Raw genomic sequence first — 23,199 nt, 5'->3', positions numbered from 1 at the left:
ATGATTTCCTTCCCTCTCTGATACCTCATTCCCTCACTAGGGCTTGCACTTCGAAAAAGGTATAACCAGAGCTATTTTCTCAAATAGCATGTCATGCATTTTCATGTTATAGGTATCACTCCCGTAGTAGCACCTATATTTGGATTGTGTTTGCTGAGACCACAGAAAACAAGAAGAGTGACACATCTTGATGTCAGTCACAAGCTCAAGGACTTTTGGATGACCAGAAGATTTCTTGAAGGCATCTTTCTTTCTACAGTGCTGTTGTGCTAGGCTTTGAATTCTTCCTCAGGACACTGGCCCACCAATTTGGCTAGCAGAACATCTCTGGAGCTATTACAGAACTCAAATAAATCAAAATATGCCTTGTGTCCCTGCCTTGCCCAGTGTTTTTCCCCGAAGTGAGGGTGGAGGGGGCAGCACCTGTGGAGAAAAAACAGAAACCAGGAAAAATGTCTTGAGAAGGGCTAGGCCAAAAGAAACTATTAAGATGTCATTCCAGAGCCTACTGCAAGATTTAAAACAATGTCTCAGATAAGGTAGCCTAGGTGAGGCAGATAGTCAGCTTTAGGGCTGTTGAGAAAGCAATGGGAAGGCTGGGAAGGTCAGCCCAGCCTGAAACTAAAAGAGTCCCAGAGAAAAGGCAGGGCAAGGTGGAACCATGAAGTTGTCCCAGCCAAAAGAAGCCTACTAGAGAGATTATCTGGAAGCTGCATACACAGAGGCAGGGAGAATACTATCTGAGGCTCCTTCTCCTTATACAATGAGGTAGTCATACAAACTTATCCAAGCTGTCTGGCCAGGGCTGACTTCAGGAACAGAAGCAGGCTTGCATAGCTTCTATTTTCAAGCAACTTACCTAATTGCTATGTAAGATTTTGTTTCAGAAAGCTGTGCTTGCAGTCACTTTAATCCCCTTGTGTCACATCCCTCTGGAAGAGTCCACCAGATGCGCTGATGTGGTTCTGGAGTGGAACCTGGGAGCAGTTACTCCAGGCTCCCAGGTCTCTGCAAGAGGAATATACCTCAGAAGGAGCAAAATCCTGTTCAGCCATGAAGTTGGCATGGAGGAAGAGTTAGAGCAGCAGCAGCAGCAGGGCATCTCTCATGAAACCAGGGCCCAGAAATCTGTGAGTCTTCACTTCTTCCTGAAGAAGCCACATTGAGGCATGCCATTGTTCTACATCTCTGCCCTTCCCCAGGATTATTCCCTTCCATGCCAAGCTCTCAGGTTGTGCAAGCAGCTTCCTTTTGCTCATTAATTCACATCAAAAGCACGTCTTCCTAATAGATGTCAGTTCCCTGCAGTGCAAAATCTTCCCGAGTACTGGGATCATCAAAACTCACAATGATCAAAATGACAGGTTGTGCTGGATTATCTCTGCAGCTCACAGAGGCAGGCTTTGAACACTGAGTCCCTCCCAGGTACCAGATGCACATCACGTGTCTGCAGTACAGCCCGTGTGTCTGGGCTTAGTCAGCACTGAGGTACCACATCAAAATCAGGTGAAGGTTTCAGGCTTATATTTAGTAGTTAAACATCTGTAATTTCTCTTTCTATGGTTTGTGATTCATGGTGCGAAAAAAAACATTACAAGTGACATATGCAAGTTATAGCTGAGGAACATTTCTCTTTGGACAAAGCTGTTAATGCAGAAGTGATGGTGCTGGGAATCACCACACAGCCTCTGTCAGTGCATGTGAGAGCTTGGCTCAAGTTACTGTCAACAACTAACCACACTTTCTTGTTTGTAAAGACTCTACAAACCAATAGCAGCCATTTCCAAATTAATGAGGATACCAGTTTTCTTCTTTGGCCCTGTCTTTCCCACATCACAGCCACAAGCAGACGTACTTGCAAATGGAATGGGAGGCTGCCAGTCAGAAAGTCACAGAAAGAAATCCGCTGCAGGAATCTGCTGCAAGGATGCCTATACCAGGAAAAGACAAATCCTGGTCCTGAAAAACAGCTGACAATCCAACACTCACTGCTTCTTCCTAGTGCTGTTTTTTCCCTTTTCATCTGTTTGCACCTTTACTGCCTTTTCCCTTTTTTGGTCTCCTGTTTTCTTTGCAGCCAAGGGACTTTTTGCATCATTTCACCCAACCCACTTCCAGCTCCACTCCCACCTGCCTGGGGCCACTGCTCAGCCACTGACCCACCACAGGCAGGAAGGTCACTGCTGCTTCCAACACATGGGCTGCAGATCCCTCATCCCTTTTGAACACTGCAAACTACCAAGCCAGCCAGAGCAGGAGATGCAACTGGATCAGAGCAGGAGGGATGCAGTTGGATTGGTTGTGCAGCCACAACCTGCTCCTTTCTCTCAATCTTCCTCCTTGGTTTTGCCTTCTTCCCGGCTCTGGCAACAAGGAGCAGCTCCTCTGCCAGCAAGGTACAGCACAGCACCGGCCTGTGGGAACAAGGGGAACTACAGCTGAAGGCCATGGAGAACCAGCATAAACTATCAAACCAGGAACTTGCTTGCATGGATTTGTCTTCAGCACACATATGACAAAAGCTGACTGTAAGGTATTTGTGCATGCATGTGAGCATTCAAGAAAAAGGATGAGACAGCTGACCTGGCTATGGCTCTTGCTCTGTAACTTAATTTGTCCAACCAGGGAAATACAATCATACTACAGCATAAAAAAGAGTGAGGCCAGAGCAGCAAATGGTCTGTTACATTTGCTCAGCTAAGCAGAAACAAATGCCAGGCTTGGGCTATTTGCTATCCACAGCAAATTAGTGGTTCAGTGACTCTTTTTCTGGGAGGCTGAAGGGGAAAGGTTTTCTTCGATACTTAACTTGTTACAAGTATTGCCAGCTCTGCAGAAATACTTTACTCCTGCTGGACACAGAACTGCTCTTGGACTGATGAGTTTAACAACCTGCCAGACACAGGGGGTAAAGCCCTAAATAAATCACAACAAATGAAAATACTGTTAGCAGTTTCATAATTTAATGAAAAAGTACTTGTAAAAAGGGGACATCTGAAAAAGACCGAGTCCATCTTGGAAAATTGAATATATATATATATTTATATATATAAAACAAAATGCAAAAACACAAAAAAAAATGACAAATAAGGTTAAGAGGTAATACTTCAAACAGTTAGCCACCGAACACACAATAAAAACTAGCAAATGCACTTTGGGAACAATACTTGAGAACTACATAACCAAGGGCTCCTTCATATATCTATTAAAAACATGTAAAATTAGCAAAACCATTGCCCAGACTGGAAACAACTGAATTAATTACCCCAGAAGAGCAAAATGCTGAGTTTTGCTGAAGCACCATTTTCCCTCCCCTCTGTCATATGCTGCCAGCCACAAAATAAGAGGAACACTTTGCTGACCTCCTAGATCAGTGTTCCCAATACAAGCTCCATAAAATTTCATGACCAGTGAGAAAGGAATACTAATAAATATCGAAGGAGAACTAAGAGAATCAGAACTGGAATACAAATGAGCAACATTTGTTTACTTATTCTGAATGACCCATGGCTTAGAACACAAAGCATTTCCCATTAAAATAAAATATGTGGAAACCTAAAATGCTACTGCATATTTACACCAAAAGAAATTGTTTTGAAAGTACAGCTCTAGAAAGACCAATTACACAAATATACATAAAATCAAGAAGTGGAAAAGAAATTATAAAAATTAAGATGCTTGAAGCAAACAGAGCAGAATTGCCAAGTATGCTTTTCTTTCTTCTTAATTATTATTTCACAACTGAGAAGTCCTGCAGCCCCTGACCTGCTAGTTCTATTGCAACTAGGGAGATTTCAAAGTCTAAAACAAATCTGAGAGTGTCGTTGCCATTTCCCAAGCTAAAATAATAAATTAAGATGATGAAGAAAACCAGGTTGTGGTTTGGATTCTGCATAGTCATCTTCAGCTGGGTGGGAAACACCGTTTATTTCTACCCAAAATAAAACCCTCAATAGAAAGGAGGTGGGTGACGTGCCTCATACAACCTACGGCCCGTTTCAGCCAGCAGTGTGGGGACAGAGGATGTGGCATATCTATGAAATGTACAGCATTTCAGAGAAAAACAGTGCAGTTACTTTGCTGATTGACAGGACACCATCTGGAAAGCAAGAAGGTTGAATGCATTTGAACAAAAATTCCCTGACATTGAAACAAATGGAAAAAGATTCCCTTCCCTTCTCGCTTCTCCAGTCTTGGCTGAAATCTAAACACTACTTAACAATTGCTAATTTTAAGGGACAGACAAAACAGTGTTAGTTTGGGAAACAGCAACTGATCCAGAGGTTGAAAAGCAGTTTAATAACAGGATAGATTTTCAGAACAAAAAAAAAAAGGCTACTCCAAATGATGACTGGCTAAAATTTTACAGACCTCGATGCCAGAAGTAAGGCTCCTATGCCTGCATTCAGGCAACCAGGGTTGAAAATTTGAGCCTGCAAAAAAAGTACCAGGTACAAACACCTCTGGACATGAAATCTGGGTTTCAAGAGGAACCTGGCATCACCGGTGATTGCCTAAGTGTAAGTGTCAAATAGAATTTCTTTGAAGTAGTACATCTACTTTTGTAAACACTATCCACAAAATTAGCCATCTGTACTTGTTAGCTGGGTAAAATATTTACAAGTGCATCCCACAACAAGCAACTATGTACAGAGATTAAAAAAAATTGAAGTATTAGAAGTTATATATTTACAAAGTAAGCAAATTATTGTGAAGAGAAACACAACCTTCAGCAAGAGCAGGGAACAGGGGCACGGCTAGAGGTCAGCGAGTTTGGCAGCACAAGCAATGCCTGCTTCCACCCTCCGCAAGGAGCCTGCACACACCACTGCAGCTCAAAGCCTCCTGCAGAACAGGATCATCACTTAGTAGTCACTTTGGGCCTGATCCAGCAGAGCACACTGGCACGCACTCAAGAGACCAGAGTACAAATGTTCCCAGGGGGAAACCAGCAGGACTTTTCACATGCTTAACTTCCAAACGCATCTGCATGTGCATTGCTGGATCAAAACCCTACTGAACGTGCCACATGAATGCAGTTTCAGTGTCTCCATCTGCACTCTTTTGCAACACATTAGAGCAATGCAAGGACTTCTTTAATACCTGTCCACTACAATGAGATGGACATAACGAGCACATTGTCTGGCACATAAACCGGCAAGGGGGAAGCAGTTCCCTGAATTTACACAAAGAGTAACTGCTTTGTGCTCTCCCAGATGTTACCGTCTAATTAGAACACATCCATTTCCACATGACTTTGCAATAACAGAGTTAACCTTGCGGAGACTGCAAGCCAATTCACAGTTGAACAGAACTACTGATTTCTCTCTCCTTCCCCTATCCCCTATCGCAACTCTTCTTAATGTAGGTCCTGGACTATTTTCTGGAACCTTTTGATGCTGAGCTTTGCACTGGTACACTGGAATACGTCAAGGCTGAGTTACCCCGTGGGGGCTTCTAATCACCTTTGTACCGAACTGTGAGAAATCATGTTCTTTTTATTTCTATTGTGACAATCTCTTCCAAAGTCCTTACTTGGGCTTTCTCTCTCTGAGCTACCTCGTCTTAACCTCACTTGCTCTTTGTTTTCATCACTTTCTGCTTCAGAGTCACTCAGCTCTAAGTCAGGACAGTACCCATCGTTGTCCTGGTATGGAGCACCTTCCAGCGTCTGCTTGTTCCACAAGCGGTCTTTTGTTGCAAGTCTTCTTGTTGGCTTGTCACAGCACCGGAGATCTTCTGTGGTCCTCACGAGGCTGTTGGTAGCCTCTTTGAAGGACCGACTAAAATGTTCTATGGTGGACTTTCTGAAACTGCTCTGGCTGGCCAAGTGAGCCGTGAGCACGGACTCTTGTTCATAGGTCGTCTGGCTGGAGCTGTCTCTCTGGCTCACATCTCCAGCCCTACCCATCAGGCCATTGGACTTTGTTGCCAGCCTCGAGTTATCTTGCTGTACCCTCCCATTCCCAATGGAACTCTGTCCATGCAAAGCAGCCTGGAGCGCTAAGGGCTTCCCGGATGGCTGGCCCCGGTGAAACTCCAGCATCTGTGTGGGGCCAGAATCCTTTGCCTCACCCCGAGGCTTTCCAATCCCTGCCAGCAACCCATTACTTCTGCTCTCATGCTGATACCTGGCATAAGATTTTGCTTTTATCTCAAATGATTCCTTTGACATCGGCACGCTCCGCTTGCCATAAACAGTGCTGTTGTTGTCAGGAGAAAGTGGTCTGTTGCCAGGCTTCAGCGAGTTATTTTTGCAGTCTCCTAGTGCTGACTTGGGCATTTTTAACTTCAGCGTGATCCTGGGAGGTGGGTAGAACAGTGTGTTCTCTAGTGCACTTGTCAGGGTATGGCCTACAGCAGAAAGACAAAAGGAGAGAAGAAAAAAAGCTTTTTTTAGAAGAGAGTAATTGTTTTGTTATCTGTAACAAGTCTCACAGTCCATTAGAAGGTCATTTCAACAATAAGAAGCATTTACAAGCAATTAGTATGAAATTATTTTAGGACATTAAAGAGAAGCTGGGATAATGAAAATTGTTCCAAATTATTCACCATTTCAGAATTTAGGTGAGCATTTTAGCATTCCCGTTAAGAACAACAGCATGCCCTTTTTAAAGGGCTTTAAGCCAGTGAATCGAACCAGTTTTGAGATATGACTGAAGTAGTTCCAACAAAGCTATAAAAAAAGTTCATATTTAGTTTTGGATGGAGAAAAAACAATGCTTCAAACTGAGTTCTGGTTTGGATTTGGTTCAACTCTCTGCTTTGTATGATACAATTCTTTACACTTTAAAAGTCTTTTTGCCCCAATATATTAGTCTTTATGATATTATATGCATACAGCACCCATTGCAAAGCAGCTATCAAGCTTTTCCAATAAGCATTACAAAAGCACTTGTATTTGCAAAGTCATAAAATAAATTTAGCAGACATTTCTAATGAAATTACAGAATCACAGAATGGTTTGGGTTGGAAAGGACTTTAGAGATTATCTAGTTCCAATCCCCTGCCACTGGCAGGAACACCTTTCACTAGACCAGGTTACTCAAAGCCCCGTCCAGCCTGGCCTTGCACACTGCCAGGGATGGGGAAGCCACAGCTGCTCTGGGCAACCTGTGTCAGTGTCTCACCAGTCTCATAGTGAAGAACTTCTTCCTTGTACCCAATCTAAATCTCCACTCATTCAGTTTAAAGCCATTTCCCCTTGTCCTGTCACTGCATGCCTTTGTAAAAAGTCCCTCTCCAGATTTCTTGTAGATCCCTTTTAGGTATCGGAAGACTGTTCTAAGGTCTGCCTGGAGCCTTCTGTTCTCCAGGCCCAGCACTGTAAATGCAGCTACAGAAAACCAAAGTGTTTTATAATACTGGTGCTTCACAAAGTCCCAGTCTGATCTAAAACAGTTTAAAAACCCCATCTTGTCAGTACTAATGAAACCTATCTGTGTTTCAGATAGAGAAAAAAAGCCCAAACAAAAAAACCTCAAAGACTTCACTCTTAAAGTCATTAAAAGCATAATATGTACCCTGACAGAATTTTAAAAAAGTAATTGCAATGTAATGTATATTCTTCCGCTTTCCAAATGTTGTGCTCCTTATTTCAAAAGGGTCAGTATAAGAGCAAAGTGCAGAGTGGGGTTTGGTACATCAGCATTCCTAACCAGTTACTGTTCGCTCTTAAAAAATAGAGTACTTGAAGCAAATATGACTGCAAGCAAAAAACCACCTCAGCTGGAGGACCAAAGAGCAGTGCAGAGCTTGCTGTGGGGAAATAACCATAAACCAGAGGCCAAAGAAAGCTAACACCTAGAGATCATCACCAGGCTGTCTCTGCCGTCTGGATGCCATAGTGATTGGTAAGTAATAGGAATATACCACAAACAGCCATAAATCAAGAAATGTCGAAGTACGTATTTTAAGAAATTAGTCTTGTGCGTGTTGCTACTTTCACTGACTGTATACTTGAACAAAGTTTTTAAAGGCAGATTTACAGTGTTAAAAACACTAAGCAGGAACATAAAGAAAACACGTTTTTTAGTTTAAATACAGACAGAATGTGTAAATATTTTATATTTGTATGATTACCTGCAGCGATTTCCTGATTAATGAGCTGGACTTGCAAATTGAAGACCTGTTCATGTACTTTACTGTGAGACAACTTCAGTTTCTCTCTCCTGCTTACCATGTAGCAGAGATTTCTTACCTACAGAGGAATAACAGGAGACTTACTAGGCAATACAAAAATAAATCCCAACATAGTTATAGAAAGTGCATCAACATCAACAACAGAATTTAAACAACATTATGTGTAAATCCCTTGGCAAAGTTCTTGTATATATTACCGAGCATATGTAACTAAGAATAAAAAAAATATCCTGGATTTTTTCTTTTTCATTGCCAATTTAATGAATACCTTGAATGTATTCAGCAAGACAGTAGAAGGCATTTTCATGTATAATAGCAGCGAGTAGAGTTCTAGCCAAAAGAAAAGTAAGAAATTTCTAAGATCTGCTTGTCTGCAAGCTGTTTCCACTGTGTACAGTGCTGCGGATGTTACTGCTGGCAATACCGGATTCTCCCAGAATTTCCTGCAAAGTGTTTCATAGAATGATTTTTAACAGCTAAACTATGTTTTTTCTCCTAAAATTAAAAGAATACTCTGGCTTCTTGTGCGACACACACATTCTGGATGACTCATTTAGCAATTTAGTTTTTGACTTCATTGCAGGCTCACAAAGCCCAACAAGGTCAAGTGCCAGGTCCTGCACCTGGGTCAGGGCAATACCCGGGATGAGTACTGGCTGGCACATGAAGCAATTGGAGAGGTCTGGATGAGAAGGACGTGAGGATTCTGGTGGCTGAAAAACAGGTCATGACCTGGCAATGTGTGCATGGAGCCCAGAAAGCCAACTGTAGTCTGGGCTGCATCAAGAGAAGAGAGTGACCAACAGGCTGAGGGAGGTGATTCTCCCCCTCTACTCCACTCTGGTGAGACCCCACCTGCAGTACTGCTTTCAGCTTTGGGCCCCCAGCACAAGACAGACATGGAGACACTCATGTTGGAGTGAACCCAGGAGGGCCACATGAAAGGTCAGTGCTGGAACCCTGAAGAAAGACTGAGAGTTTGGGTTACTAAGTCTGGAGAAGAGAAGGCTCCACAGAGACCTTGCTGTCTCCCTGGGACAATAAGGAAGCCTTTTGTTATTTGAAAGGGAATTATAAGAAAAAGAAAGACCAGGGCATGTAGTGACAGGACAAAGGGAGATGTAGATTAGATACAAGGAAGAAATTCTTCACTATGAGGGTGGTGAGGCACTGGCACAGGTTGCCCAGCTGTGGCTGCCCCATCCCTGGCAGTGTTCAAGGCCAGGTTGGACAGGGCTTTGAGCAACTTGGCCTAGTGGAAGGTGTCCCTTGCTGTGGACAGGTGGTCAGACTAGATGATCTTTAAAGGTTACTTCCAGTCCAAACCATTGTGTAATTCTTTTCCACATAATTCTGCTTTAGCTATTTGTTTGAGTTAATAGCAGCATTTCCACCTAATGTAACAACAAGAAGAGACACTGAAAGTTCTTGATACACAATTAAAAAAACTTTCAGAACAAAGAAACAGTTTAAGAGCTGGTTGAAAGATGTTTTCTAAGCATACCTCTCCCAGCACTCAACTTCATCTGTTCCGAACTGGAACCTCTCTCCCCAGAAAGGATATTCCAAGATTCCCAAATTCATATTCATCCCACAATGTAACTGAGTCCAGTCTTGTGGCATGAGAAGTTCAGAAACTGAGACAGATGCTTCCAACTGTGAATTACCTCCACTCAGAGTAGGTATATCAATTTCAACAAAACTTCATGCAAACAAACCACTTGCCAAAACAAGAGGAAAAAGTCTGAAATGGCCTCTTGGAAGAAAAACACCCCAAAATCCCAACCCTCCATTTGGAGCATGTTATGGGGTTTTAAATTTTTTTTTTTAAATAAAGATCCATAGCTAAAGTAGTCCTGGAAAAGGAGATTGAGATTGATTATGACTAGATTCAAGACAACAGTTACACCAACAAGGGCGAATCTTGGCTCTAACATTTATCGTCCTGGATTTTCATGTTCTTCTCTCCCCAGTATAGTTTTCCCTTTTCTTATAACACTATTTTCTCTCTAGTGATTTTTCTTCCTTTCTCCTCTCCAACATCTCTGAATCACAGTTAGCACATCTACCTTATTTGTTACCCTTTTTATATTCACTATCTCTCTAAGCACCTGAAAACTGCATGTGTCACTGAACTGAGAAGGGACCACTCCTGACAGTCTCTGCAGCAGGCAGTGCAGCATACTGAAAGATTTGAGTTAAAAGCTTCATTTTCTTTATTATAATTTTTGAAATCATCTTCCTGTGCTTCCCTCCATTCCCACTTCAGTCTATGAACAAAGACCTCGCTCACCTGCAAACAGGTTTATCACAAATGTACCAGTTAATTTCTTACCCTCTCTAGGTCCTGCCTCAAATGCATGAACATCCTCATGCGAGTATGAATGCTATCTTCTTTTGGCTGCACCAAGCCATTTTCTTCATCCTCCTTGGGAGGAAACAATGGTTTGTTAAAGTTACTTTTTCGCTTTAATTTCCAGTAATTGTAGATGAAGTCTACAGCAATTTTAGGAAGGCCCAGTTCTGCTGCAACATCCTCCACTTTAACTAGTGAGTAAAACTCTTCTTCCAGCTCTCGGAGTTTTTGGGCTCGCAAACTGGTTTTCTCACTCTCTATTTGCTTCTGGTCCGACATGCTTTTAGGGTGCTCATCAATGTCAGGTAGTGAATTCTGTTTGTTCTTGCTGTGCTTTAAACAGTACGACTTAAACTTGACCTCATCGCCATCATCCAGGATAGTTTTCATCTCTAAGCTATGCTCAAAGGCACAGGTGACATGAAAGGCAGTGATGCAGCTTTTCACGGAGCACTACAGACAAAATAAAACAAAAACCTCCATCACTAACAGTAGCAACAAACCAGTAAAAAGGGACAGAATTCTCTTAACTAAAGTCCATCCCTACAAACCTTATTTCCTAAGCACTTCTAAAAATGATCTGTTGGCCTCTTTGAAGCTGGTATCACCCAATTTAGTATCTTCTTGTTTGTGAATAATGTTCAACAGAGGAACTCTTCTATCCATCTCTGACCCACATTGTAGCAGTCCTTATCCATCTCAGTTGTATTTAAAAGAAGGCAACTCAGACTCACTCCTAAATCTCTGTGCTAGTGAACTGATTTGATAGCAAACAGCTATGAAGAAGTAGGCATACTATCCACAGTCATCTGCATTATAAAGCATCTCTGAACACACAAAGAACAAAATGTAAAACCGAAATTGCCCTTCTCACACAGATGACACACCACACAGAGTCACCACAGGACAAGCACATACCTGTATGCAAGCACCAGTTTTCAGTTTGCATAAACTACACACTAGAGCCCATCGACTTGGTGGAATGTGAGACACCTTTGTGATTGGCTCCATTCTTTCTGGGCAAGCAATACTAACCTGTAAAGAAAACAAAAAAACAACACCAAAACAGCATAGAAAGCAGTTATCAAGGCAGTAGAAACAAGGCCTCAATTAATACCAGATGAAGAAATATGACCACACATTTATCTCACTGAGAGATTGCTATGTGCTCATACTTTTCTCTGAAAGATCCCACATGAAAACAGTACTGTGGAATCCTACTAGTTTAACCTGGTGGCTAAAAGTTGTAGTTCTTCAAAACATCTGAGGCACCTATAGCATGTTCTGTTATGAATCAGTTGACAGACTGCAGTAAGTGACACTTATTTCCCCTGTGCTACTTTTACAGGTCTAACTTAAAAATATCAAAACGCAAGCTTATCAGAACAAAATAGGAACACTTACTCATACTTACCCCAAAAGTTCCTTTTTTATGATCCACAGATCTGCTACAGTAGCTACTCCTGTCAGCCCACAGTTTAGGGTAGAACCAAATCTATCAGTCAGCAGTCAGGGAAGGCTTCGCTTCCCAGTTCTGCTGCTACTCTGAGCACACCCAGTGCAAGAACGATTCTACACTTTCCTCACTACAGGTTGTATCAAGTATTATTTGAGAAAGAATACAACAAACTTCTCTTACTGCAAACATAGTATATTCTCTTGTTCAAGTTTTCACATACTTAGTCTGGATGATCCATTTGTCTCTGATAGACCAGATTATGGATATTAATACTAAAAGAAAAAATCTTACAGATAAGCACAGGGTACCTTTCCCTATTCTTTGTTACACTGACATCTGTATATCCTTTGTGATAGAAATTTCTCAGCTGCTTGGTGTCCATACTGGGAAATAAGGACTGTCCTCCATAAAGTGGACACCAAAACAGACATAAATTAGCTGTGTGGGCATCTCTGAGCCACTCCTGACAAGAGTTTATCTAAGAGCAGAAACAAAGAGCTGGCCAGCTCTGAATGACTGACATGCAGAACTGGATCAGTCTGAGAATGGCACACAGCAGATTTCAGTGAGGGAACTCATCTGTCCCAAGAATTCCAGTCTCCAAAAGCTTGGATTTTGATGCTTACACTGCACTTTTGAATGTAGCAGTTGCATGCTTTAGAGAGCTACCTGCCTGAAGCAGAAAAGAAAATGCAGATTCTAGTTGGGAAGATCTCCACGTTTTTTTTATGAATAATTCACCTGAATACAGCAGACACGTATTTCCAATGGTGGGAGAGGGGCCTATTCTCAAAGGGGTCATATCTAAGAATTCAAAGAAGAGAGGTTCCTAGGTCATATCCCACGACACTATGAGGCCAGTATAACGCTAATTCCTTAAGAGAACAGTTAAGGCTGAGATCTGAACACCAATTTTTTTTTTCTTCTTCTAGAAAACTTGAGCATTATGCTGCAATAATTTTAATAGATTAACTCCACAATACGACTCCCCTAGGGAAATCCAGGTTATATGAATTGATTTAACATGTGATAATTAGTTGATTTCACAAGAGCCAGCAGACTAAGCTGAATTTCCTAACTCCTCTCTGAAGATACATCAGCAATCACTTGAGGCATGTATTAATTTTAAAACCTGCTTAATCTCTGAAAAGGGAAGGATTTGTTTCAGCAGACCTCCTTGGTGAGGCTGAACTATCCAAAGATAGCAGTGCTAAGTTCATCAAGTCCGAGCGTCACAGTTGCTATGCTCAAGCTGAGTAATTCTGTTACTCTCTTTGCAGCATGGCACTGCTCTAAGGATCACTTAAAACAGGTGGGAAAGGCAGGTTTGCAAGAGGTTACTTGGTTTATTTCAACATTTTTAAAAGTTGATCAGCAGTTCATGAACTAATAACATATACTGACTCAAATAGGATTTCTCATTGGTTTTATTATAGTACTTCATCCTCTGATCCCCCAGCTGAAGCCACATCTTCTGTAATATATTGAGGTCAACCTGCTGCATTCATTTCCAGAAGTCTTTATCAGGAAGACAGATGCTTCAGAGAGGGTCCAGGTTTTACCAGATAAGGAGAATAAGCAGGCCATACATGATGCCCCCATGAGATAAAGATGACAATCTGTTGTGGCCTTCCTATAAATTGGTGGGTAAGTGACAAAGCTGTCTCCGGAATGCTTGAATGGTTCCACAATATTATGCCTAGCATTCCCAAACATCATAAAATGTAGCTTTTTCACTTCCAAAGTGAGCCTAACTTCATCAACCTAATTTGACCTTTCTTGAACCAGAGCTGGTTACAAGTTGCACAGGTATTTCTGAAATGTTATACAAAGATTGACTAGAATTCTCCTCCTGGTTACCAGTACACTAGGATGCAAGACTTTGGGAATTAAAGGATTTTATCATCTTGTCAGGTTGTCTATATTCCTTTCAAAACCAAAACAGATTCTTCAGTGATTTTTTTTTTAATGGAGACTGAGTAATACCAACTTTCCATCATGCTTCCCAGCAAGATCTGGGAATTGACACAGACCTTCTTGTCTCTCTCTGTCCTTTTAATGCTCTCCCAGCTCCTTCCCCAGAGGGGACTCAAGGTCAGGAAACATTTATGTTGGAAATACTGCCCATTCAGCTTGTAGTGCTGCCTGTTTATATTACCCCACTCTGTAAAAGCACAAAGAGGAGCTTACAGAGTCAGGTGTGATTTATTTATACTGGCCTCATGCTGTCTGCATGCTTCTGATGTTCAAAGAGAAGAGTCAAGGCAAAGTCTGTTTTAACTTTGCTGCTCACAAGGGATCCACAGAGCAGAGAGGCCAACATTTTCGTTTTCCAATACCTCCTATCCCAAGGCAGAAATGATCCATCTGCTGTAATATGTAGCTGTTTCCTGTTACTTCTGTACATTGTATCAGTTGTTACATTTGACTGCTGTACTCTGAGAAGTGTTAAGAGTGGGATAGGGTGATGACAAGGGGCTATTGAAGTCTCTTCTCTGTGACTGCTACACAGACCCACTGCCATCTCAATGGCCATCATCCTATCCTCTGCTCACCTGCTAACCGACCACCAGCAGCTGCACAAGTGCACAATGATCTGCACTGGTGGCTGGAGCGCAGCCACTCAAGCAGCAGCTAAGGATAGTCAATTTGATACATATCCAGTTGTAGCAAGGAAAAATAACTTTCTGCTTCAGCTGACACCACACTGATTTGAGGGAGGATGTAACTGTAATGGGTGGGTGGCCTACGGCAGAAAAGGACCTTGAATTTCAAAACTCTCATCATAGTTTTCTGGTCTCAGTGTTCCCATTTTGTAAAAAGAATGCTTTTTTAAGAAAACATTAATTAGACTACACATTTACACCAAAAGGCAGCAGAGTATCATAAAATCATAGAATAGTTTGGGCTGGAAGGGACCTTAAAGACCACCTGGTTCCAACCCCTGCCATGGACAGGGTCCCCTTCCACTAGACCAGGTTGCTCCAAGCCACGTCCAGCCTGGCCTTGCACACTGCCAGGGATAGGGCAGCCACAGCTTCTCTGGGCAACCTGTGCCAGTGTCTCACCACCTTCATAGTGTAGAACTTCTTAACATCTAAATCTACCCTCTTTCAGCTTAAAGCAATTCCCCCTTGTCCTGTCACTACATGCCCTTGTAAAACATCTCTCGAGATTTCTTGTAGGCCCCTTTAAACCAGCAATGAGTACACTTTGGAAAGTAAAAACCTTCCAACTTTCCCATCAGTCAAGTGAGGGTCAAGAAAATCTTTCAACAGCATTAGCTCACGAGGAAGGGAGGGAAAAACATTTTAAGACAGCACTGAATGAGCTAATGAAGGAAAATACTTCATGCAATTGCCTGCAACAATGCTAGTCTGTACCTGGTGACTCAGTAAGTCCCTCTTTAAAACTTTTACCAGAAGGCACAGACATGTTTATGACCTATTCCTCTCTGCATTCTGCCTTACTCTATTTTGTTAGGGCCACAGGAGGAAATGGCAGTGATTTCAGAATTCATCTGTTTCTTTTGAGGGAGTTTCAGTGTGCTACTGTCTTTGGCAGAAGAAAAACAGGCATACAAGAATACACATTCTCCCCCTAAAGTATCTATCCCCAGGTCTTCAAATTCTGGGTTTTCTTGTCCCCTTGTAGCATGTGAGGCCACAACTCTGCAGAAGGAACTGATCTGCCATTTTAGCAGATTCCCAAAGGTCTTTCTGGCTTCTCCTTTGACTGAATTGTTTTATAAGTGGCAAAACAGAACACCAAGAGAGAGAATGGATCCAAGAGGCATTTCCTACCCCTACTGCCAGGTGTCATTTCCTTGCTATGCCTGACACACCAGGCACTGGTGTGGAGGAGAGGAGGTGGTCAAGCCTAGAGCCAGTGAAAAGGCTGTGGGAGCAGCTGGATTCGAGGTCTCCCCAAGCAGCTTCTCTCCCTCAGCTAGAGGGCAGGTGAGCAGGCAGCACAGGCTCCTGCCCTGCCATCACCTGCTTCCCAAACCTGCCAGCTACGCCTCTGCTGATGAGAGCATCAAGGCAATCAAATGCAGGAAGGACCTCCTGGGAAAAAGCCTGCTCAAATCCAAGAGAGCCTCCAGTCAAGACACTGAAGTACAGGAGGAGAAGTCAGAAGGTTGCTTTACTTATATATTTTATTAACTCTGAAATAAACCTTTTGGTTTTGTTTTTTTTTTTCTTCAACTCCACTCTTAGAGGTTGAAGAAGTGCCAGAAACTGAAGCAGGCCTGAAAGGGAAAGTGCAACTGCAAAGATAACCTCCTTGAAAAGCAGATATGTGCCCGAGACAGAGCTAGGAACAACTACACACTGCATCTGGTTGCTATGCTAGAAAAAAGGAAAAAAAAAAAACAACAGAAAACCCCCTAGAATCTTAACATCTCCTTCACAATTCTGCAAACAAGAAGGCCTGGCTGCTCTTGGGAGCAGAAGGTTCAGAAAAGAAGGCATCCATCCTGCTGATGTCATGGTGCCAACAGACCTGGCTAATGCCTCATATTAAACCACCCCTTAATGGATTTGTAGATCTTACCAGAGAGAAAACAGAAATACTCCAAGTACAAAATTAAACAAACCCCAACTATACAGGAACGAACATTTGATTTACAAAACAATACTGTTACGCTAAACTTGAATCAAAATGGAGGAAGAAGTTTAAAGTTTCATTATGAAACTCTAACACATATTTACATACGGATATATTTAAAAAGCCTTTTCTTATAAAATATGACATAGAAGATAAAGAGACTTATCTCCCCACCAAATCTAGATTAAAAAAAAAAACCAACCCAAACAAACAAAAAGCCCCCTAACTATGAATCTTTGAATATATCCTACACAGATAATGCAATGAGGTGGTTCTTTAAAAAAAAAAACAAAATGAAAAACCAAAAACCAAAAATCAAACAAAAAAAAAATCAAAACAAACCAGAAAGGATGTATTCATGTAAACCATACATCTTACTGAACACACAAATTCAGAAGAGAAAACACAACTAAGCTGCATTTGTGTGGTTAACACTAGCTTACATTAGTAACTCCTTCTAGCAGGTTGCTCCGATACCATGATGACACCAAGAAGTGACTGCTGAGTAAATGGAGGGGACAAAGTGATTAATTAATGGGAACATAAGCTGGACTCTCTCCCAGTCTTCAGACTGGGCAGGCTCATCAGAATAAATCCCAGTATTAAGCCAGACAGATACCTTAAATCATGACAACATAAAAGGGCAGAGGAAGGAACAAGAAGGAGGAGGACAGAGAGGTGTCTACAACACAAAAGGAAGAGGCAGAAATTAAGTGTTTACCTCTGGAATCCAGAGAGCACAGCTCACATGTGCCCACTTGGTCCCTGTCCTGGTAGCTTTCATGGCACCTCCTCTTTTGGGACACAGGAGGCACTGAGGATGTATTCCCAGGACACAGGTGCGGCACAGCCAGCTCCCTTCAGGTACTTTTAAGATTCCATAGCATGCCTTGGAGGAAAACATAAATATTGAGATAATATGAATACTGAAAACAAAATATTGAGATCATTGTGCTGAAATGATTTCACACTGAGCATGAATATTCACACAGAGAGAAGCTTTCATATAGTAAAGGCACCGTCTGGCCTTTACTTAATCCTTCTCTAGCTTCTTTACCTTAAAATGAGCCAAGTGATCAAAGAGATCAGCAAGCAGCCTATAAAGCAAAGACTTTTTATGCTGGTTTCTTTTTAAGTGTGCTTGCAATATTTGTTTATGGTGTAAAACATCCCCATTGTGACTGCACAACACCACTAGCTTTAAGAACCTTCATCTTTGCTTTTAGAGATTTAAATTTCTGAAACAAAACCTGTAGCCATCTTTTTCAATTAGGCTCTACATCAACTAATTATTTAAAATCACAATTTGCTACTGCTATTAACTTTACACGGTAACATAAAATTCTATTTAGATGTGATGGGATATGAGTGTCTTGACTGAAGACCATTTCCTGCAACCTTAACTTACCTTTGTGGTTACAGTTCTGCAAATTGTTTGTTACTTTAAATACTTATATAGTATCACAACAAAAAATTATAGCATATACTGAAATTATGAGGTGCTGTGGTTTATGACTGTTTCCCAAGTACTGCACTTAAGACATTTCTCATTTTCCAAAGGGTTACATTTTCCTAGGATTGAGAATTCAAACCAAAAAGGAAAAAACAGAATAAACAAACCTGCTTTCTAATTCAAATTCCCAGTGATTCTTGATGGCTAACTACATGTGTACCTAGACATATCCTACTCTACATACATACATGCATATCAAGCTGAGTAGATCTAAAACCATGGGTGCGCCACTAAGGCATAATTCCACTCAACTACTCCAAATATAAACCCTGTCAAAAGGGTGGCTTTCAAAAGAAATCCCAGCATTCCTAACACTGTCTCTGAGAGCAGTAACATTGAAACACTCCGTAGAACAGGATTATTAACTGCAACTAGTCCTTCAGATTCAAATCTAGTATAAAATTCCCACACTTGACTTCCCAGCCTTCTGATTATACGAGCTAAGGATTTAATATGAGGTGATACCATAAAACATTGCATATTATGTCAGGCTTATAGAGAGGGGGACTTTTCTCAATTAAATTCTGCAAGACTCACTAGGCTAAAAGCTATTTTGATGTGGCGACTGCTGTAAAACCCAACAGGGGGAGCTGTAATCTAAATTTTACAAGTAATTTTTTTTTCTCCCTTATGCAGCACTTTCCTACCAGCATCCTTTCTGTTACTAAAGCAGAAGTGACATTACACCTAAGATTGCATTTAGGTGGTTGGAAATGGACTGAAACTATTTTCTGATTTAATCCAACTAATAAGCAGAAGGCCTAGACTACTAAAGCAGTCATTTCACAATGTGTTTGAGCCAGCAAGAAAGGGTACCACGAAGCAGGAAATTTCTCACACTCCCCCCTCCCTCCTAACTGTGCAATGACAAACAGACCTGAGGTTGTTTGGTGAACCAGAGCCAATCCAGATTAAAAATCAAATTATTTTGTTGTTGTGGGTAGGATTAGCCTTAGCCCAGACATGCTCCCCAGTTAGTTTCAGTCAGATCCAGCACAGATCAGGAGCTTGGAGGCAGCAGGCCACCAGATCAAGCTCAGCTGCCAGCAGGCAACCACAAGCCTCCTACTGCAAATTCATCATTACTTTTGAACAGGCACCAGCAGAGGCTAAAGCAGGCAGCCCAGCTGCCAGCCTATTCCTGTCACTGGCCACATTACTGGCACTCAGGCTCATATGGCAGCTACATACAGTGAATCAGATCAGGAAAGCAGCTGGGCTGGAAGCCAGCTCACTGCAAGCAGGAAGATGACAGCTCCTTTTTCAGCCAGGTGTATTTTCTGGGTATTACTTGCATTTGGTACAAAAATATAGTAAAAAAACTTCTTAGCCCCTTCTCAATTTATAGCAAAAGCCCCTTCCAGAACAGGATGAACAGAAACTACAGGATTCATATTCCTTTTTTGATTACAATGATATCTCTGCCTCACTATACTGAGCTCAGTCAGTGTAAAGTCTTGGCTACATCTGAAACATTATAAACATGAGCAACATTCAGACTGAGAGCACAGTTATTGCAGGTGCTTACGCCTTCTAAAAAAATTCAGTCTGTTAAAGTGCCCACATGTACATGTGGTTTCAGACAGCTAGATGTGGATACCCCCCATCTAACAAATTAACTAGTCAGTCGAGGAGGAAAAACCCCAGCTCTGAAACAAACAATCTTTAGATTCTTCACAAATAGGCAAGCTAGCATTTCCTGCCCTGTTTACCTTCAAAAGCAGGTTTAATTATAAGGGGAAAATTGTTTATGGTCACAGAATACTTGCAAGTCCCAAGAACATCTAATACCAGTTCAAATTCCACCTTTGCTAACATCAAATAAGATCCCAGGACACTGTCAACATTTCTACAGGCACTAACCTGATGGACACAGATATTACACTTGTCACAAAACACCATATCATTCCCATCTTCACTGTCAGGGGACCGGCACACATCACAGATGACATCTTCATCATATTCAATACCCAATCCTTCCTCAGTCTCAATAGCGTGATTCATGTTCTCATGACAATGCCGTTCCAACACTTCAATTGTCTTTTCCATTGTGTTTTCATCCAGGGGCCCGCATCCTACAACACAGGATAGGGAAGTGGAATTAAAGGACAGTCAGGTGCCTCTGAGAGAGTCTGAGATGCAGGAAGAGAGAAGGAGAACATCTAGCAACTACAGCAGTAGACACAGCATCCTCTCCCATCACTCTTACTAAAACTAAAAAATAAATAAAATTAGAAAAACTTTTCCACTTACTGGCTAACTGCAGATTTATTTTATAAATAAGCTAAGAACTACTGCCTGAGTAAAAATTTAAGTTGCATATATAGCACAAGACTGGCACCTTAAAGAAGGCACAACAGCATGAGAGACAGACAGCAGCTGCTGTAACTGCTAACTGCTCCCATACAATCCTTCCTTCACCTCCATCACTAAGAAACACCAATATTTTTTTTTGTTGCTGTTTTGGGGGTTTTGTTGTTGGGTTGTTTTGTTTTGGTTTTTTTGTTAATAAAATAGCAGATAAATATACTACTGGTAATCCATACTACCTCTGTTCACTTGACCACTAAGTATGCTATATACACTTACCACTAATTAACATAGTGTAAACAGAATGACATAGAAAGGATTTGCTATGAGACTAGGCCTCAGCTTGCAGCTTCAGGACATATACTTAATACAAAACTCTACAATGTTCACAGCTACAAGAAAACTCCAAACTGCATCCTCTCAAAATACCAAAATCCTCACTCAAAAATGATGCTGCTGCCCATAGTTCACTATTTACTCAGACTTTCAAAGGCTGGGATATTCATGTGACATTGCTGTCAGAGGCTAACATTTTAACTGCTGGACCACACACAAGAATAGGGTTACTAATTTTAATTCATCACAAACAGACAGATGGAAAAGATAAATGACTGCTGATAAAAAGTATCTTCTGCTATTAAACTGTTCTCTCCAACGCTTGGCTATTTTTTCAATCCCTGAACAAAAAGAACTGCAGAAGTGTTCAGATGGAAGGGACCTTCAGAGGGCTCCAGCCTAGTCCCTGGCTCCAAGAAGTCAATGGTGAATCTAGACAAGGATGTTGCTCAAAAGATGTTTCATCCAGATCTTGAAAAATCTCCATGGATGGAGATCTGGCCTCCAGAAAAGTTTTTGCTAACAGCATTGCTGTATGCCTGGGAAGCTTGTTCTTGCTTCTGCCTCTGCATACATCCTTTGGCACTGGAGCTCAGTCATGAGTTCCCTTCTTCAACAAGATGGCCTCCTGACATATCTACTTTCTCTCCTCAGTGTGGATGGATCTCTCCCGTGCTTGGAGGAGACTGTCCTTGAAGTCCTGCTAGCTCTCTTCAACAGTTCCAACTTCAGAGCTTCCTCCCAGATCCCACCTACCAGTTAACCAAATAAGGAGAAGATCCAGGATCATAAGGCTACTTCCTCTCTTCACTTTCCTGGGGATCTCACCACAATTTCACAGCTACTACAGCCAACACTGCCATCGATCAGCACATCCCTACAGGTTCTTCCTTGTTTGTGAACAGGAAACCCAGAACATGCCAAATACCTCCCTGTTTTGTCCACCTGTCCTTCCTAAAGGACCTGTAATCACCCATGGAAGAATGTCAGTCACACATGCTATTCAAACAAGTCCGTTATTCCGGAAATAATTCCAAGATTATTTTCTGTAGCTCACTCGCCCTCATAGCCTTCTATACCCACCACTTGCATGGAAAAAAGGAAAGTTTACTTAGCTGATTTTAAATGAGCTAACATGTGAAACTTAATTACTCTGTTAAGAGCCCAGCATGCAAGCTCCTCAGAACTCTGAATTTGTAACAGTAATATGTTCAAGTTTAAGAAACGGAAACATCTGCTTTTCCTACGTTAAGTTTTTTAACTTTTGAAGTCCTAAAATCAACTCCATCTGGTGTAGGATAATCCTCTCCTGCCTCAGCCTGCAGAGGCTGCACATGATTTTGGATGTGATGAAGTTTTTCGGCATAACAGGTAAAATATAAAGCATTAACAGATGAAGCAAGTAATTACTTGCTGCATTTCTTCCTCCTGTTTTTCTTAGCCTTTCCATTCAACTCTTATTCGGCAATCTTTAAGAAATCTCACACATCCAACTACAACTCAAACACCAGAAATTAACTTCTGCTTTTAAAATTAGAACATGTTGTAAAATTACCCATTTCTGTAAGCTCTTCATTTAGCTCCTGAAGCCAGAAGATGTCCATGTCATCCAAGTCATAGCGACAGACAGATTCTGCCAGTTCTAAAATGTTGATGTAACCTGGTTCTGTGGGTTCTTGGCTGGAACAGTGGATGTATTTCCTGGGTCGTGTATACAGTACTTCTTTCACCTTTTCAGCTACAACCCTAGAGTGAAAGTAAAAAAAACAAAAACACCAGAAATAGAGGGTTATAGCTTTTTAAGACCTATCCTTGAAAGACATGAAGTATTTGCTAGAAGTGCAAAGAAACCTTGTGTTTCACAGATTTTAAACTAGCCAGTAAACATAGACAGGCTATGGAGATGAGAGTCTGTAAATGTCATTTCTTCACACAAAATGTGTTAACGTTTGCTACGTACACAGAATCCTTCTTAAAATGTAAGCCTGTGCATATGATTTTGAATTTAGCAAATGCTACTACTGCGATGATGCAAGTCTTTTTGAAACCCACAGAAAGTATAATGCATAAAATCCTGCTACAATCTTTTTTCTATATTCTTAAATGATAGAAGGAAGTCTTGCCAACTAATTTCTTGAAAATAACAGCTTTTTCACAAAAGCTTAATTTATTATACTGCAGCGTGCGTGGAGAAATGTTTGCTCTTCATTTGGGATAAACAGTCTACCCTTATTTTGTAAATTACTTTATCCACATTACAAATGCATTATTTTTGTTATGTAAGAACCATCCTGATGTCAAGCAAAAATGTAAAGGGGGAAAAAACAGCTAAAAATCATCCAGGAAGCAAGGGAGAAAAATATTGCTGTTTTCAATCTTTCAATTATTTAAGAGATAACACTCAGCATTTGATCAGTAAACTAACCAATAGAAACGGAAAAACTGACCTTACCTAGATAAGGTCAATCTTTC

General features: G+C 41.3%; 1 protein-coding gene across 3 annotated transcripts in view; it reads right to left on the bottom strand.

Moving 5' to 3' along the window:
- Positions 1 to 2,949: 2,949 nt before the first annotated feature.
- Positions 2,950 to 23,199, bottom strand: part of JADE3 (jade family PHD finger 3) — a 67,122-nt gene continuing 46,872 nt past the window's right edge. For all 3 annotated transcript variants that reach the window (XM_034074571.1, XM_031051076.2, XM_005151541.3), the window contains exons 5-11: positions 22,283 to 22,473; positions 19,945 to 20,156; positions 17,290 to 17,457; positions 11,417 to 11,533; positions 10,478 to 10,951; positions 8,083 to 8,200; positions 2,950 to 6,354 (exon numbers count right to left, since the gene is read on the bottom strand). In XM_034074571.1, coding sequence (XP_033930462.1) covers positions 5,462 to 6,354; positions 8,083 to 8,200; positions 10,478 to 10,951; positions 11,417 to 11,533; positions 17,290 to 17,457; positions 19,945 to 20,156; positions 22,283 to 22,473 — 2,173 coding nt within the window. In that variant the 3' untranslated portion in view covers positions 2,950 to 5,461. The remainder of the gene's footprint in view (positions 6,355 to 8,082; positions 8,201 to 10,477; positions 10,952 to 11,416; positions 11,534 to 17,289; positions 17,458 to 19,944; positions 20,157 to 22,282; positions 22,474 to 23,199) is intronic.

This window comes from Melopsittacus undulatus, chromosome 2 (genome assembly GCF_012275295.1).
Source record: "Melopsittacus undulatus isolate bMelUnd1 chromosome 2, bMelUnd1.mat.Z, whole genome shotgun sequence".
Classification (NCBI taxonomy): Eukaryota; Metazoa; Chordata; class Aves; order Psittaciformes; family Psittaculidae; genus Melopsittacus; species Melopsittacus undulatus.
Note: the sequence above shows the minus strand (reverse complement) of the source record. Positions and strands in the feature narration are given on the sequence as shown.